The sequence below is a fragment of the Arctopsyche grandis genome, chromosome 12 (assembly GCF_051622035.1).
Source record: "Arctopsyche grandis isolate Sample6627 chromosome 12, ASM5162203v2, whole genome shotgun sequence".
Taxonomy (NCBI): domain Eukaryota; kingdom Metazoa; phylum Arthropoda; class Insecta; order Trichoptera; family Hydropsychidae; genus Arctopsyche; species Arctopsyche grandis.
In genome coordinates this window covers 23,032,334-23,046,909 of record NC_135366.1, presented here as the reverse complement: position 1 = coordinate 23,046,909, position 14,576 = coordinate 23,032,334, and the positions used below count along the sequence as shown (strand labels likewise).

Below are 14,576 nucleotides of genomic sequence, written 5' to 3'. Positions count from 1 at the left end.
TTTAAAAACATTATTTAATTTATTGAATAATACTAATAAAAAAAATAAAAAACTAGATAAATTTACACTAAGGGAAAAATGTATGAGACGTTTCATCTACGTTGTATTTAAATTGAAATCAGTATTCATATAAATGTGCAAATAATATAAATTTTAATATATATATATATGTATTATATTAACACAGTTGTTTTGAAAAAATGTCTGTGTTCAAAAAACATGTACCGTAATGACTCTGTTGTATTTTATTCTTTTTTAATGTTTTTCCGTATAATTAATCATTCTTGACAATACCAACCTAATGATATAAACAACGGTCTAAAATGTTAAATTCAATACATTTAAAAAATTATATAATTTGATTGCAAAATACAACACAGCATTACGACAAAATTTTTATACGTCACACCCAATTCTTGAGATGCTTTACTATCTTTTAAAATAAAAATAAAGGCCTCTTCTGAAGAAAAAACCCACAATTTCAAGAATTGGATGCAACGCATAGCTTTTAACATACATTGAGATTGTATAAAACAAAAGTTGAGCTTGTCGAACAAATTGAAAAAAAAAAATCAGTCAAATATAGTCATTTATACTGTTTGGTGACCTGATATATATATATACATATATGTAACTAAGAGAAAAAATCCATTAGGTAAGCCACCTATCACTCCGTGAGTGATATATTAAGATATATGTACTTATGAACGTCATGCTAAGATTGCAGTCCAAAATCACAAAATAATGCACAAGTACCCGTTAGGATACTATAAAAAAAAAAACAATTTCATCCGTAAGCAATAGGTGAAGGTGAACGTTGTGAATCCAATGTCGGACAATTAAAAGAGGAGAAGCTTAGATTATATTCAATGTATCTGTCGGCATTGGACTAGGGCTGAGTGAGATATGAATATGTGAAACATGTGACACCAACATTTTATAATTAACATGTTCTTCCTTCATTATGAATGTGAATTTTGTACCTAGATTTTTCACGTATATATGAGAATGAAAAATACCAGGTGAAATTATAAAAAAGAGTTATATAATTGTGTAAGGAAAACAGGACATAATCGGGGAAGGAAAAGGTGAGAGTTGTCATGAGCCGTGGCCGTTTTCTTTTATAGATTGTCACAACTTCACTTTGAACAATAGTTTATATTTACTTATCGATATGAAATATTCTCAATGGTTGTAATTATACATTTTCTTGTTCTTAAATATATATTTAAAAAATAAGGCTTAATAACAATATTGTTTTTATTTTCTTTTCATTATTTTCGCTATACTATTTAATTCATTTTTCCTTATTATCCCTTATTTCATATTTACATATAATTTGACGATGCGCAATTTAACCGATTAACGTACATACTTATTAATTCAAACATCTATCACTCACCGTCGCATAGTTTATACGTTTCTAACATTGCTTACGTTAATCGGTTAATTCACTGAGTGGTTGAAAGTTACGCGTGCGTTTAAAAGGTATACTAAATAGCAATATTAAGATTTTATATACGGAAGGCGGAGATGATGTGCAAGTTTTAAAACTGATTGTATGTGGAAAAAAAGTCGTGAAAAGAGAAGCAATGCTGGCATTGTGTGAAGACTCGATTACGTATTAGTGTTTGGAATTGTAATATAAGGGTTTTTAAACCAAGATGTGCTCAATTTTTCATGAAAGTATAGTATATATGAATGTTGTATGTATAATATATACAGTGCAGAAGAGATTTGTATGCTTTGGTTTTTCGTATTTGGCTTTTATGATTATTTCATGTAAATATTTTTACGGCATTTATTATCTTTTCGCCTATATTATATATGTATATGTAAATATGAACTTTATTTTCCACATTCCTGCACTCCTTTGCAAGTTTTTTCAGTATACATATATATATATTTCTGTTTTGATTTTCAGCTTCATGATTTTTCGCAATAGCTTATTGTTTGCATACATAACTGAAAAGCAACGAAGTTTTCCACATTTTTTGAAAATAATGAATAACTACAACATAAGACTGTTGTTAAATAATTTTACATATTCAATCTTGATTATAAATATAATGAACTTTAATCATTGGAATTGTTGGAGGTTTTTATTTATCACCTTTTCTCTTGTGAATTCATTTTAGGTACAACAGTTTCAGCAAACAAATACAAAACCAATGGAATTAATAAACTTTCAGCAAACTTTGAAAAATGAATTTGACTAACACACATTTAATCACACATTTAATATAATCAAAGTTCTTAACAAATGAAAATCCAAAATTATGATATAAAATTTTTTATTCACACAACCAAACATAAATGACTAAATGCTTATAAGTAAAAACTTTCAATATAAAAAAACATTAACTTCGTCTAAATTCGAGAAAAAAATATCAATATTTTGGTGGGGGTGACGTAGGAGAATGTAGAAGACTTTGTGAAGCCTCGGTACTCGTCAGTGCTGGGTAATCGATACTGGTACATGTCGGTGGCGATTGATTTGGCGTCAGCAACGATAAGTTTTTAGATGGCTGGATCGCTTTGTTCAGAGAAAAATAAGCTGCAACTCCAATAGCCTGCGAAATCACAATGAAATCAATTCAATGAGTCGAACATCTTCAACTTAATAATAAGCCCATACGGAACGAATTGTAGTCGCTCCATAAATAGTCAAAAACAAATATTGAGGGTACCAGGAAATAAACCATTATTTGAAAAATTTTGCAATAAGATCAAACTAAACTCGAACGTCTTGATTTTAATCTATGTAATTGTTGACTTCAGCCGATATTGTTTCACCCGGTTTTAATAATTCGAAGTGGATGGTCCCATAAATATCGTGTTTAAGTTCGTGCGGCATCCAAACACCCGCTCTATTTACTTTTCCGATCTTTTTCAAATAAAATTGCACTGATGACCATGAAGCTCCAAGTGACTGGCTTAATTCTTCAATGGTTTGACATGGGTTAGATTCAACTAGTGTTTTTAATTTATCTTCATCAAATTTTGGACGTCATCTGCTTCAAGGGAGGTCCTGCAGGCTCCGATTACTCGATTCGAATTTTCGAAACCAGGATTTACATCTATTCGCTGTAAGAACGTCGCCATAGACATTTTTACCTTATAAAAAAATATATATTCTATGCTCAAAATATAAAGACAACAAACCGCTCTACAAAAAAAATAAGGAACCAACATGTTTTTTCAACCACAGATGGAAGCAGACTGATTCAAAGTTGACTCTCTGGAAATAATGGCGAATTTTCTGGTACACATTATATGGGGACGCGACAATTGGTCCAAGTCCAAAAGGTTCAACGACAATGTATCCGACAATTAGTGCACTGACAAAATGTACCCCCGACAATTTTATGTCGCGCAATTGGTTCACACGACAAAATGTCCACGGAAATAACGTTCAAGCGACAAAATTTTTTAAAGTTACTTTTTCCATTAAAATAGGAAAATTTAGGACTTTTGAACATTTTGTCGCTTGAACGTTATTTCCGTGGACATTTTGTCGCGTGAACATTTTGTCGCCGGTACATTTTGTCAGTGCACTAATTGTCGGGTACATTTTGTCGTTGAACCTTTTGGACGTGAACCAATTGTCGTGTAACCACCTAATATATTATATAAGAGTTTCATATACAATAATACATACAGTCGTTACTAAAATAAAATACATATGTATTGAAAAAGTTGCTTAATTTAATTCTCTTAGAAAACTGAATCAAATTTAATCTGTGTAAGGTAAAGATCCCAAAAAGATCCGAGACTCAATTCTGGACATTTCCCCAACTTTTATTCAAAACCATTTCATAAGCTTTAGTTCATGGGCATAATTTCTAAGCTCAAAGTCAAATATGTATATTTTCATACATTAAACAATTGAATGCAAATAAAATTATAAACAGATCAAATTTTCAATGAAAACAAAAGAAAACCGTTATATGAAATATATGCAAATTTACTGTGTTTGTAGGATTATGACCTTTATTGTCATACATTTAGTATGAAGTTTATTAAATTTTCCACTGTTCGTCCTCCACACTGCATGAAATTACCTGTATGACGATCATGCCAAGGCAGCTTATCATGGAGTAGACTAAATTTCGATACACCTCGTCATATATATCCAATAAACAACCATGTTGGTGAACACTCGTGCAATCACCGCTAACGTCTGATGCTGCTCTCTTACAGCAAGACCACGGCACGGAGCTGCTTTTCCGATAGTCGGTAGGCCCGCCGATGCCGCAACATTGCAACTAAAAACTTTATCCATCAATACAAATTCAATAACATTCAATTTGAACAAGTAAAAGCATTACATTAGTTTGAATTTTGTCCCATAAAGCCTTGGCAGGTTCGTCTGTTTCCGTCGCCAGAGCGAATTGGGCTTCGGTGTTTTTCGTCACGTCAACTTTCAACGTGTTATGTAAAATGTGTATAATCCAAGCGATGCAACATATTTTTGCAATTATCATAACCACCAAAAATGCGCCATACTAAAACATTTAATGAACTGTAATAATATAAACATACATGTATGAAAATGTGTATTAAAATAATTGGATGTTTACCAATTTTAAATGAAGAGCGTTAACTTTGAAGGCAACTCTCCAACCACACCAAGATATAAGAATATACAAGAATCCGACGACTATATTTACAATAACTGGTGTTGTCGTACTCATATGGATCAACGTTTTGAATTTTAAAATGTTGAACAAAATGAACGAGTTAAAGCATACGAAGGACAATGCTGACACCTACAATATAATAAATAGCAGGATGTTTCAAATTATTATACAGCAAGTATGTAAGATGATAGCAGGAAAAATTAATGATCTCACCGCAAATATGACATCATATGTTAGGGTCAAATATCGAAGACATTTTTTAGACAGCGCCATAATTGAAGATTTATTTGTTATATCAGTCAGTTTTTACGTCTAGTCAGGTGAAATCATATCTGTACGCTATTTCTTAATTACAGGTGTGTTGAAATTATCTTATCTTTTTGTTGATAGAAGTGTGATAAGCTAAAAGAATAAAATATCGTAAAATAATAAATTTATGTTAAAAATATATAAAAAAATAAAAGAAAAAACTGGATTAGTGGAATATGTAAAAATATTTTGATTGAATATGAAGTAATTAAATGTGAAGGTGATATCAAGTTTCATAGGTGGTGTGTAATGAATAAAAAACATGAAAAATCACTTTCGATGCATTACATACCTTGTATTGAAACAGTGAATGTTAGAAATAAGGTGTTCAAATTGCGGCCGATAGAATCGACTTCCATTTTTAGACAGGTCGAAGCTTGTTGCATTAGTATACTATAATTAGTTTTAAATGTCAAGTGTTAGAGGCAAGGTGCAAAAAGAGGGTGTGGTGCTGAATTAGACTAGTGTCCCTCCACAGTTAGTTAAAAATTGAGTATACCACTAATTAACCGAAAAGTCCAAGATGTAAACAATGAATGATGACAAAAGTTTGACAGTTCGACCGCCACCATTGAAATTGAAGATATCCGGAGCAAGTGTTGCCAGCCGATAAAATGTATGAATTTTGCAGTTAGTAAATGTTGTAAGATGTGAATACCGAAAAGAAAACCAGGCACATTAGAGTCGTAGTCCACTTGGATTGGATATTGTTTTATTCTAATTATACCGATTGTTAGGACGTGATTTGATAATGTATTATCTAAATAGGATATTTTCATTTTGCAGTTTTTCTCAAACTTATTCAATTCTCTGAGCACACTGTGAATAAAATATACTGTATAAAGGTCTGTTCATACTTAACAGCACTGCACGACTCCGTTTCAAATATGTCATTTTATTACATTTCTATTCATATCACGTCACGTCGCGCTTACAGCACTTTGGCCGAGGCCAAGGCAAAATCAGTTAATTTATACATTACAGGCCATGAAGATACGGCGCAATATTGCTTACGTCGTATTGTCGAGTACTTACAATATGAATGCATACACGTGCATTCATAGCTACGCGTCAGAATACAAGTCAGCAAAAATGTTTCGGCGTTTATCGAACGAAAAATTATGTATAATCGCGTTGTTGTAGGAAGAAGAAGCTCAAGAAGGCACTAAAAAAGCACGGAGGCGTTTTGATGTGCATCCCATGTTAAAAAATAGAAAAACCAAAGGAGAGTTTTGGACACTGTATAAGGAGCTTGTGGATGATGGACAAATTTTTTTTAAATATTTCCGTATGAACCGATACCAATTTGAAACAATACTGGATAAAATAAAAACACAAATCACCAAAAAATCTACAAAATTTAAGGAAGCATTGTCAAAAAGTCATTGTCAGCGCCAAAACCATGTCGAAAGATTGAACAGCTGTCAACTGTCACTATCGATAATTGGTCCAAAACAGCAAAGCGGCAGAATCATGGCACGTAATTCGCGTGTATATCTCCACGATGGCCAAAAAGACGGATACGATACGTTGACGGATGTTGCTGTAAGGTATGAACAGGAAATGTCGGGTACTGCTGTAAGCCTGCCGTGGCGTAAACGTGACGGTTGATATGAACATACCCATACAAAATGTACCAAAGAATACTTTTCGTACGGCCGGATACCTGCTGAAGTCGGTACGTGCTAACTAGGTGTGAACAGACCTTTAAGGTGCAGAGCATATAAAATCGTACGTGGCACGTATTTTTTAAAGACAGTTTTGCACGTGCAAAAAAACGCTGGCATATCTGTGACGTCGCAATCTTCCCAAAATTTACAAAGTAAAGTATTTTCGGTCTTATTTAGTTATTGGGGATGAACGAATGAGACGACTGGCATGTTGATGCACGTGCGTTTATTATGAGAGCCAGAGACGGAGTGTTGATAGCGCTCCGAACACGGCCGAGTTAGTCCCCAACTCGCAGGATGGTAACCGAAACTCGACCATGTCGTAGAGCCGCCGCATAGTAAAGTATTTAAATGTCCAGTGAGATTCCTCAGCAAATCTTTATTATTTCACATGAATCCCTATTCTACCAACTATTCCTGTGATTCCTTTTAACAGATATTCCTAGACTTACGATGGAGATACGTTCTTGCTGTAAATCGAATTGGTTGTAAGTTGAATTTCATACAAAACGTCAAAATATTTAGAAAATTTATCAATTATTCACTTCAAAATGTGTATATTTACTAATGTCTCGAAAATATGCACCATTTAACTTCTTCCAAAGGGTAGTGGCGTACAGATATGATTGAATGTTTACAGAAGCCCATGATTTAATGTTTTAAAAAAATTATAGTAATGTTTTAAAAGCAGTTGATGAATACTCAAAAAATGAACTCGTACCAAAGTATTAAGATTAGGAGTGGGGGTATACAAGTATTTCGAGTCTTCACCAACTCGGAGTTTATGCCGTAACTGGTTTAAAAAATAATTTTCAGAAAATCATTGATTTTTTTCGGTCGTAAGTGTGAATCGTCGTAAGTCGAGGGCTACCTGTATATAGATCTTGCTTTTCTCTTAATAATATTGATTCATTTTGTTGCACCTTGTTTTTCTATAAATATTTTTTTAATAGCTATTTTTCTAATTGTAAATATTCCATATCTCCCACTATTCAAAGCTTTTTTTCTTTGTTTTTAATTTATTACAGTTCGCGTGGGTAACTCATGATGGATGGAATTTTCGGGTGCCAGATGTTCCGTAATAGAGATTTTAGTGATGTGTGGAAGGGTTCGGTGATTACTGGTCTCAAAGTCACTAAAATCTCTATAATGGAACATCTGGCAGCCGAAAAATCCATTATACTAACAATAACTATCATACTAACGAGAACTTGAGTGCCAAATATTGTGTATTCGCGATTTTCATGGCAAAAATTGTCTTTGTGACCACCGCAATGTGACGAATAGTCCAATTACCGTGTGGGAGATCGCTTTGTGCGTAATAATCGCCGAACCAATTATTATATATATTTACAACAAATTAGGTAAAGAGATTGTTACGACCAATACTGCCAAAGCTGACGTTCAGCAAGCTGTCAATTGACGTTTTTGTCATAACAAAACGTCAGGCTTTTTTTTAGCCATTTTAAAACTAAAAATGGCTTCGCGTTTCAGTGGTGCTCTTCAGCTGACTGATTTGGATGATTTCATCAACCCTTCTCAAGTATAGTACTCGACACATTTCCTCTGGAATATTTTAGAACGTAAAAGATCGATAACCCCTTCACTTTCCAGGAGTGCATTAAACCAGTACAATTCGAAAAGGTCGTCACTTCGACCGGATCCAAAATTAAAATCGAAAGTGATGGATATTTTGAAGTCGACGGAAATTCAACACAGAGACTGAAAAAAGTCGAAATAACTTTGTCCGATTGCTTGGCATGTAGCGGTTGTATCACTTCCGCCGAAAGCGTGCTAGTCGCGAGCCAAAGTCACGAGGAAATGTTAAGGTGTTTAAGAAATTTAAATTTATTCAATTTTGTTTATATGTATGTATATCACACGGCATGTATGCATTTATGATCGTTTTTGGTATTTCAGAGTGTTCAATGAAAACAAAACATGCGACGCAGACGACAAAAAACTCATCGTCATATCGTTTTCCGTCCAGCCAATTTTGTCACTGGCCGGATTTTGTGGATTAACCCCACAAGTCACCATGAGCAAATTAGCAGGTGTTGTAAACTATTCCTACAATTTCATGATAAAACTAGTGTTGTGCCCGATGAAATATCATCGCATGGGTTATGGCATATTAAGCTCTTAATAAAAAGAAATGTGTCGGTTCTGTGTTCGATCTGCACACGGTCGTATTTTTTTCAAATACCTTTTAAATATATTTAATTTAATATTCATATTTAATCAGAGAAATGTTATATTAATAGAAGTGGCTTTAGGCGTCATATTGTGATGTCAAGTGACGATTGTCCACAGACAATCCTAAATAATTTTAGCATCAGTCGTATTTGATGCTTAGTGCTCGACGTATGTCCGATGAAAACTTCTCTGTTCGTTTATATTACTCGCAAGATGGGCAAGCATCGCTAAAATTTGCACAATGCATTCAAAAACACACAATAAACAACATGGGATACATTTTTGTAAGCAAATTGATCCGATTGTATTCCGTGCGTTGTAGCGTATTTATAGAGACGTACCGCATAATATTGACAACAATTATTTATTCGTAAGGGCACTTCTATTATTATTACATTTCTCTGTATTTAATTGTTTAATATGAAAAAAATGGTAAAAACTACCTACCTATATATAAACAGTATAAAACACCAATAGAAAAATAAATTAATTAATTAAAAAAATTTTCAATAGATGGCGCTAAATGCTCAGAAAATTATTGCCCTAGAGGAAACATTGGTAGCAAACAGTATATATAGAAGTTTTTTGTTGATGTGTGATTATGTTCGTATTATATTTGTACATATGTCTAATCGAAACGACTATTATAGTACGGCGAGCGTTATCGAACACAGACACACAGAATAGCGCTATTATATATATGACTAGGGTTGTACCTGATGAAATATCATCGCATGGGTTATGGCATATTAAGTTATTAAATAAAAAAGAATTAAAAGAAATTTGCTGTGTTCGATCCGCACGCGGTCGTATTTTTTCAAATAACTTTTAAATATATTTATTTTAATATTCATATTTAATTGTTTAATATGAAAAAAATGATAAAAACTACCTACATATAAACAATATAAAAAACCAATAGAAAAATTAATTAACTAATCAAATGAATTTTCAATAGATGGCGCTAAATCCTCAGAGACTTATTGCCCTATAGGAAAAATTAGTAGCAAACAGTATATATAGAAGTTTTTTTTTTAATGTGTTATTATTAAAGCCCGGACTCAGAGGGTGCCGCGTATTGTTCAAATGTTGTAAATGCATTGTTAAAGGTTTGCCGAACCTTTTTTACAAAGGATTTACAACAATGGAACAATGAGCGGCACCTTGGCTATCCTACCTCTAGTTATTATGTTCGTACGTTTTGTTGGCAGAGTTTTAGCTATGACGTACATATGTATGTCTAATCGAAACGACTATAAGGCCGAAATTACCCAAGGAAGAACGGCTTGGCTGTGGGGGTTCTCCTACATTTCTTCAAATATGGGATACACCGCTATCGACCACTGTCAAACAAATATAAATACAAGGATAAAGTTTTATCAAAAACACTCCAGGGGGTGATTTTGGGACGGTGTGTGCCATAAATATGTGCAAGGCATCCCACATTTTTTCGCATGTTTAAAAGTATCTAAAAAAAATCACGTGCCGCGTTCCTCCCTGTGTGATTTCGCCCTTATAGTACGGCGAGCGTTATCGCACCAAGAATAGCGCTATTATATATGTATGTGATAGGATGAAAGTATTTGATTTTATATACAGGCTATTTTAAATCATTGGGAGCTGACTTGATTCTCGACATGCAGATTGCTGATGATTTGGCATTGTTAGAGTCGCAAAAAGAATTTGTTGAACGGTACAAATCGCAAAAAGAAAATCCCAATAATAAGCGTATTCCGATGCTCGCCTCTTCGTGTCCTGGTATTTTAATTTTCATTTGTTTTGTCTTTTAATTATATATTTGAATTGTATTGTATTTGAAGTATTTTTCTTACGTATTATAACAGGTTGGGTATGCTATGCTGAAAAAACGCACGGTAGTTTTATCTTGCCGTACATATCGACTACAAAATCCCCTCAACAAATAATGGGCACACTCGTTAAACAACACCTATCGACATTGAAAAACATAGCTTCTAACAAAATATACCACGTTACCGTGATGCCTTGCTATGATAAGAAGTTGGAAGCCTCGCGAGAAGATTTCTACAGTGAAATTTACGATTGCCGTGATGTGGACTGCGTCATAACTGCAAGTGAGATTAAAATATGCACGCCGATGTGCTTTGTATATTTGTACATATAATATTAATACAATATCTGTTATTGATTTAGTCGAATTGGAACAAATGTTGGTATCGCAAAATACCACGCTTGATACTTTTGACTCTGTTGCAATCGATTGGCCGTGGAGTTTGGACGAAGTCGCAGAATCTGATGAAATCAAGATAAAGGGGCACTTAGGATCCGGGTCAGGAGGTTATGCCGATCATTTATTTCAGTACGCTGCTAAGGAGTTGTACGGGATTGAAAATGCAGAATTGAATTACAAAAGTTTGAGGTGACGCCATCAACATACAAAAAGTTCAATTTAACTCTTCGATATTTATTTTTCTATGAAAATTTTAGGAATCCTGATTTAAAAGAAGCTGAACTTTCAATAGACGGGCAAGTTGTATTGAGGTTTGCGATCGCTAATGGTTTTAAGAATATTCAAAATTTGGTTAGGAAATTGAAACGCGGACAATGCTCCTACGATTATGTGGAAGTAATGGCTTGTCCTTCAGGTATTTTATTATAATATGCTAATGCTTGTTATATATTTGGACGTTTTGTGCATACATGTTTTTCTTCTAGGGTGTTTGAACGGTGGTGCACAGATCAGACCGCAAAAAGGAGAAACTCCTAAAGAGCTGGTGACTCAATTGGAGAACGCGTACGAAAAGTTAGATAAAGTTTTGCCGTCTTCTAATAAGTCGGTTAATATGATATATCGTGATTGGTTGGACGGTAAGGATTCAGATAAGTCGACGGCATTGTTGCATACTGAATATCATGAAATTCAAAAAAATGATATTCCATTAAATATTAAGTGGTAATTTATAGTTTACTTTATGGTTCATGATGACTTGATAGCACTTATTTGTAATTGTTAATAATAAAAATGTTTTCTTATATATATACATATATACATACATACATATATAATAACAATTGTTTTATTTACGTTGAATTGTTTCCGTTTATAAATGCTGTGACTGAAGGTGAATAATATTAAATAATAAACATTGAGTATATCTGTGGCATTTCGTCGATAAGCGGGTCACTGGGGTGAATGCTTGTTTTTATTATGCATATTCAATACGCCGGTTTTCCCTCGTGAAGTGTGTTGTAAATTTTTTTCACTAATACAGTATTTACATCGTTCTATTTATTCGACATGAAGTATAGAAGAGACTAGTAAAAATAAATATATTGTGTTTTTCATCAATTAGTGAAGAAGATTGTGATACACGTTTGTTATTAAATAATCAAAAATGAGTTTTTGTACTGGCGCAAGAATACTTTTAGCTGTTTTGATTTTCAATACATTTTTGATATCAGCAATGTGTTCAGGCTTTGGAAAGTGTCCAAAAATGACACCTATGCGAAATTTCGATACTACGAAAGTAAGTCGATGAATATTTGTAAATTTTCATGTATGTATTAATATTTTTATTGTAAAATTATTTAATTTTAGTTTTCTGGTCAGTGGTTTGAAGTTGAAAGATCGTTTTATTTGCTGGAAATTGTATCGAGTTGTACATATTTGAATTTCACAGAAAATTCCAAAGGGAATTTTGATATCGCAGCATCATCTATCAATAGATGGTAAGAGTTTTGCTATTATACATATACTAGTGTTGTACCCAATGAAATATCATCGCATGGGTTATGGTATATTAAGTTATTAAATAAAATAAATGTGTCGGTGCTGTGTTTGATCTGTATTTTTTTCAAATATCTTTTAAATATATTTATATTTAATATGAAAAAAAAGGTAAAACCCACCTAATTACCTGCATATAAACAATATAAAACACCAATAGAAAAATTAATTAATTAAACAAATTTTCAATAGATGGCGCTAAATGCTCAAAGACTTGGCGCCGTCTATTAGCTTAGAGGAAACATTGGTAGCTAACAGTATACATATATATATAAGTTTTTTCTTTCGTTATTAGGTATATTGGTACGTTTTGCTCGCAGTGTTTTAGTTATGACGTGCATATGTATGTAGAATTGAAACGACTATTATAGTACGGCGAGCGTTATCTTACACAGACGCACAGAATAGCGATATTATATTTATATATGATGTACATACATATATGTTGTCATTCTTTACAATGTAAATATTAATATTTTATAGGTCTGAGAAAAAAATATTCGCTTTTGGTTTAGCAATACCTATGTTGGACAATTCATCGATATTCAGATACAAAGTTAAAACAAACTTACCGTTTTCCATAGCTCGTTTCTTACCCGGTGCTGGAATTTACAATATACTCCATACGGATTATGAAAACTATGCAATCTTATGGTACTGTTCAAATATTCTCTTCGCTTACACTGGTAAATATAATTGTTATATTTCAGCATTTTTTTAGTTCTTTTATTTTTATATAATGTTTTATTTTTAGATAGAATTTTGATTTTTGGGCGAGCGAGGCATATTTCAGAAGATATGAGAATTGAGGTGTATGAACGCCTCAAGTCTTTGAAATTAGACCCTGACAGGCTGATGGTATCGAAGAATGTTAAATGCTTGTAGCAATACCGCAATGTTAATTACAGTGTGATTTTAATACAAATCATAATATATTAAATGTTTCTTGTATGTATGGACATTAAAATTGTTTTTTTATTTGACTACAATTAAAGTTTTATTTTAATATTTTGTATGTTCGATAACAGATTAAAACAACTGGATAGGGATAGTAAGAAAGTAGGATTAAAAATTAAAGTAGATAAAACCAAACTAGTATCCGATAGTTATTGCATCTCATTAGATGATAAACCAGTAGAAGTAGTAAATAATTATTTATATTTAGGTCAAATAATTGACATGTCTGGTATTAAAGATGAAGAGATAAAAAGACGTATGAAATTAGGATAGAGTGCATTTGGACGAATGAATGTTATTTTTGAATCAAAAATGCCAGTCTGCCTTAAGAAAAAGATCTACAATCAATGCGTTTTGTCAGTGATGACAAATGGATGTGAAACTTGGACACTGATCACCAAGATGCTACACTGAGCTAATGCTACACTGAATTATGACAAGGGTAGTGGACATAGTGGATAAAGTAAAGAGACTTAAATGGCAATGAGCAGGTCACGTGCTTAGAAGAAAGGTGGACAAAATAAGTGCTTGAATGGTACCCGAGAGAACGCAAAAGGGTTAAAGGAAGACCGCAGGGAAGATGGGTAGACGAAATTGGGAAAATGTGTAGGGTGAGATGGATGAGAGTTGCGCAAAACAGAGACTAGTGGAAGCGTGTCGGAGAGGCCTTCATCCAGCAGTGGATGGTTAATGGCTGTAGATGATGATGATAATGATATGTGTGAACTGTAGATAAAATGTTAATGTTAGAAAAAGTTTCAATCGGGTGTATGGAGTTGGACTTGTGGTAATTTGGTGAATTTGGATTCTTTTTTAAATCAAATTTGAATGATTTTTTTGAAAGGGTTTATTTTCTATTTTCTTATAGTTTAGCATAGATTTAAGTTTTTTTCTAAAATGAAATTTGTCGAAGTGCATGTACATTGATTTCAATAGTGGATTCACCGTATATGTTCTGTGATTCAATTAAATATTGCTATAATGATCATTATTTTCGGTTGCCTAACCCCATTTAAGTCAAATGATCGAAAATGT

General features: G+C 33.0%; 3 protein-coding genes across 5 annotated transcripts; 2 read left to right on the top strand and 1 right to left on the bottom strand.

The window, feature by feature from the left end:
* Positions 1 to 2,085: 2,085 nt before the first annotated feature.
* LOC143919567 (23 kDa integral membrane protein-like) lies at positions 2,086 to 5,579 on the bottom strand. 3 transcript variants are annotated; one of them, XM_077441945.1, is made up of 7 exons: positions 5,452 to 5,568; positions 5,245 to 5,345; positions 4,857 to 5,045; positions 4,584 to 4,772; positions 4,332 to 4,508; positions 4,065 to 4,268; positions 2,087 to 2,573 (listed from the first exon to the last, which is right to left on the bottom strand). In XM_077441945.1, the coding sequence occupies exons 3-7, from the start codon at positions 4,914 to 4,916 to the stop codon at positions 2,391 to 2,393; spliced, it is 813 nt and encodes a 270-aa protein (XP_077298071.1). In that variant the 5' UTR covers positions 4,917 to 5,045; positions 5,245 to 5,345; positions 5,452 to 5,568; the 3' UTR covers positions 2,087 to 2,390. The 3 variants fall into 3 exon arrangements, with proteins under 3 accessions (XP_077298070.1, XP_077298071.1, XP_077298072.1); XM_077441944.1 differs by lacking the exon at positions 5,245 to 5,345 and having other exon boundaries at positions 2,086 to 2,573; positions 5,452 to 5,579; XM_077441946.1 differs by lacking the exon at positions 5,245 to 5,345 and having other exon boundaries at positions 5,463 to 5,567.
* A 2,427-nt stretch (positions 5,580 to 8,006) lies between these two features.
* LOC143919557 (putative cytosolic Fe-S cluster assembly factor CPIJ010948) lies at positions 8,007 to 11,861 on the top strand. Its single transcript, XM_077441934.1, has 8 exons — positions 8,007 to 8,165; positions 8,237 to 8,451; positions 8,543 to 8,676; positions 10,418 to 10,576; positions 10,663 to 10,911; positions 10,991 to 11,216; positions 11,285 to 11,442; positions 11,513 to 11,861. The coding sequence occupies exons 1-8, from the start codon at positions 8,100 to 8,102 to the stop codon at positions 11,752 to 11,754; spliced, it is 1,449 nt and encodes a 482-aa protein (XP_077298060.1). The 5' UTR covers positions 8,007 to 8,099; the 3' UTR covers positions 11,755 to 11,861.
* Positions 11,862 to 11,997: 136 nt separating this feature from the next.
* LOC143919569 (apolipoprotein D-like) lies at positions 11,998 to 13,572 on the top strand. Its single transcript, XM_077441948.1, has 4 exons — positions 11,998 to 12,324; positions 12,396 to 12,526; positions 13,068 to 13,270; positions 13,339 to 13,572. The coding sequence occupies exons 1-4, from the start codon at positions 12,193 to 12,195 to the stop codon at positions 13,467 to 13,469; spliced, it is 597 nt and encodes a 198-aa protein (XP_077298074.1). The 5' UTR covers positions 11,998 to 12,192; the 3' UTR covers positions 13,470 to 13,572.
* Positions 13,573 to 14,576: the final 1,004 nt, after the last annotated feature.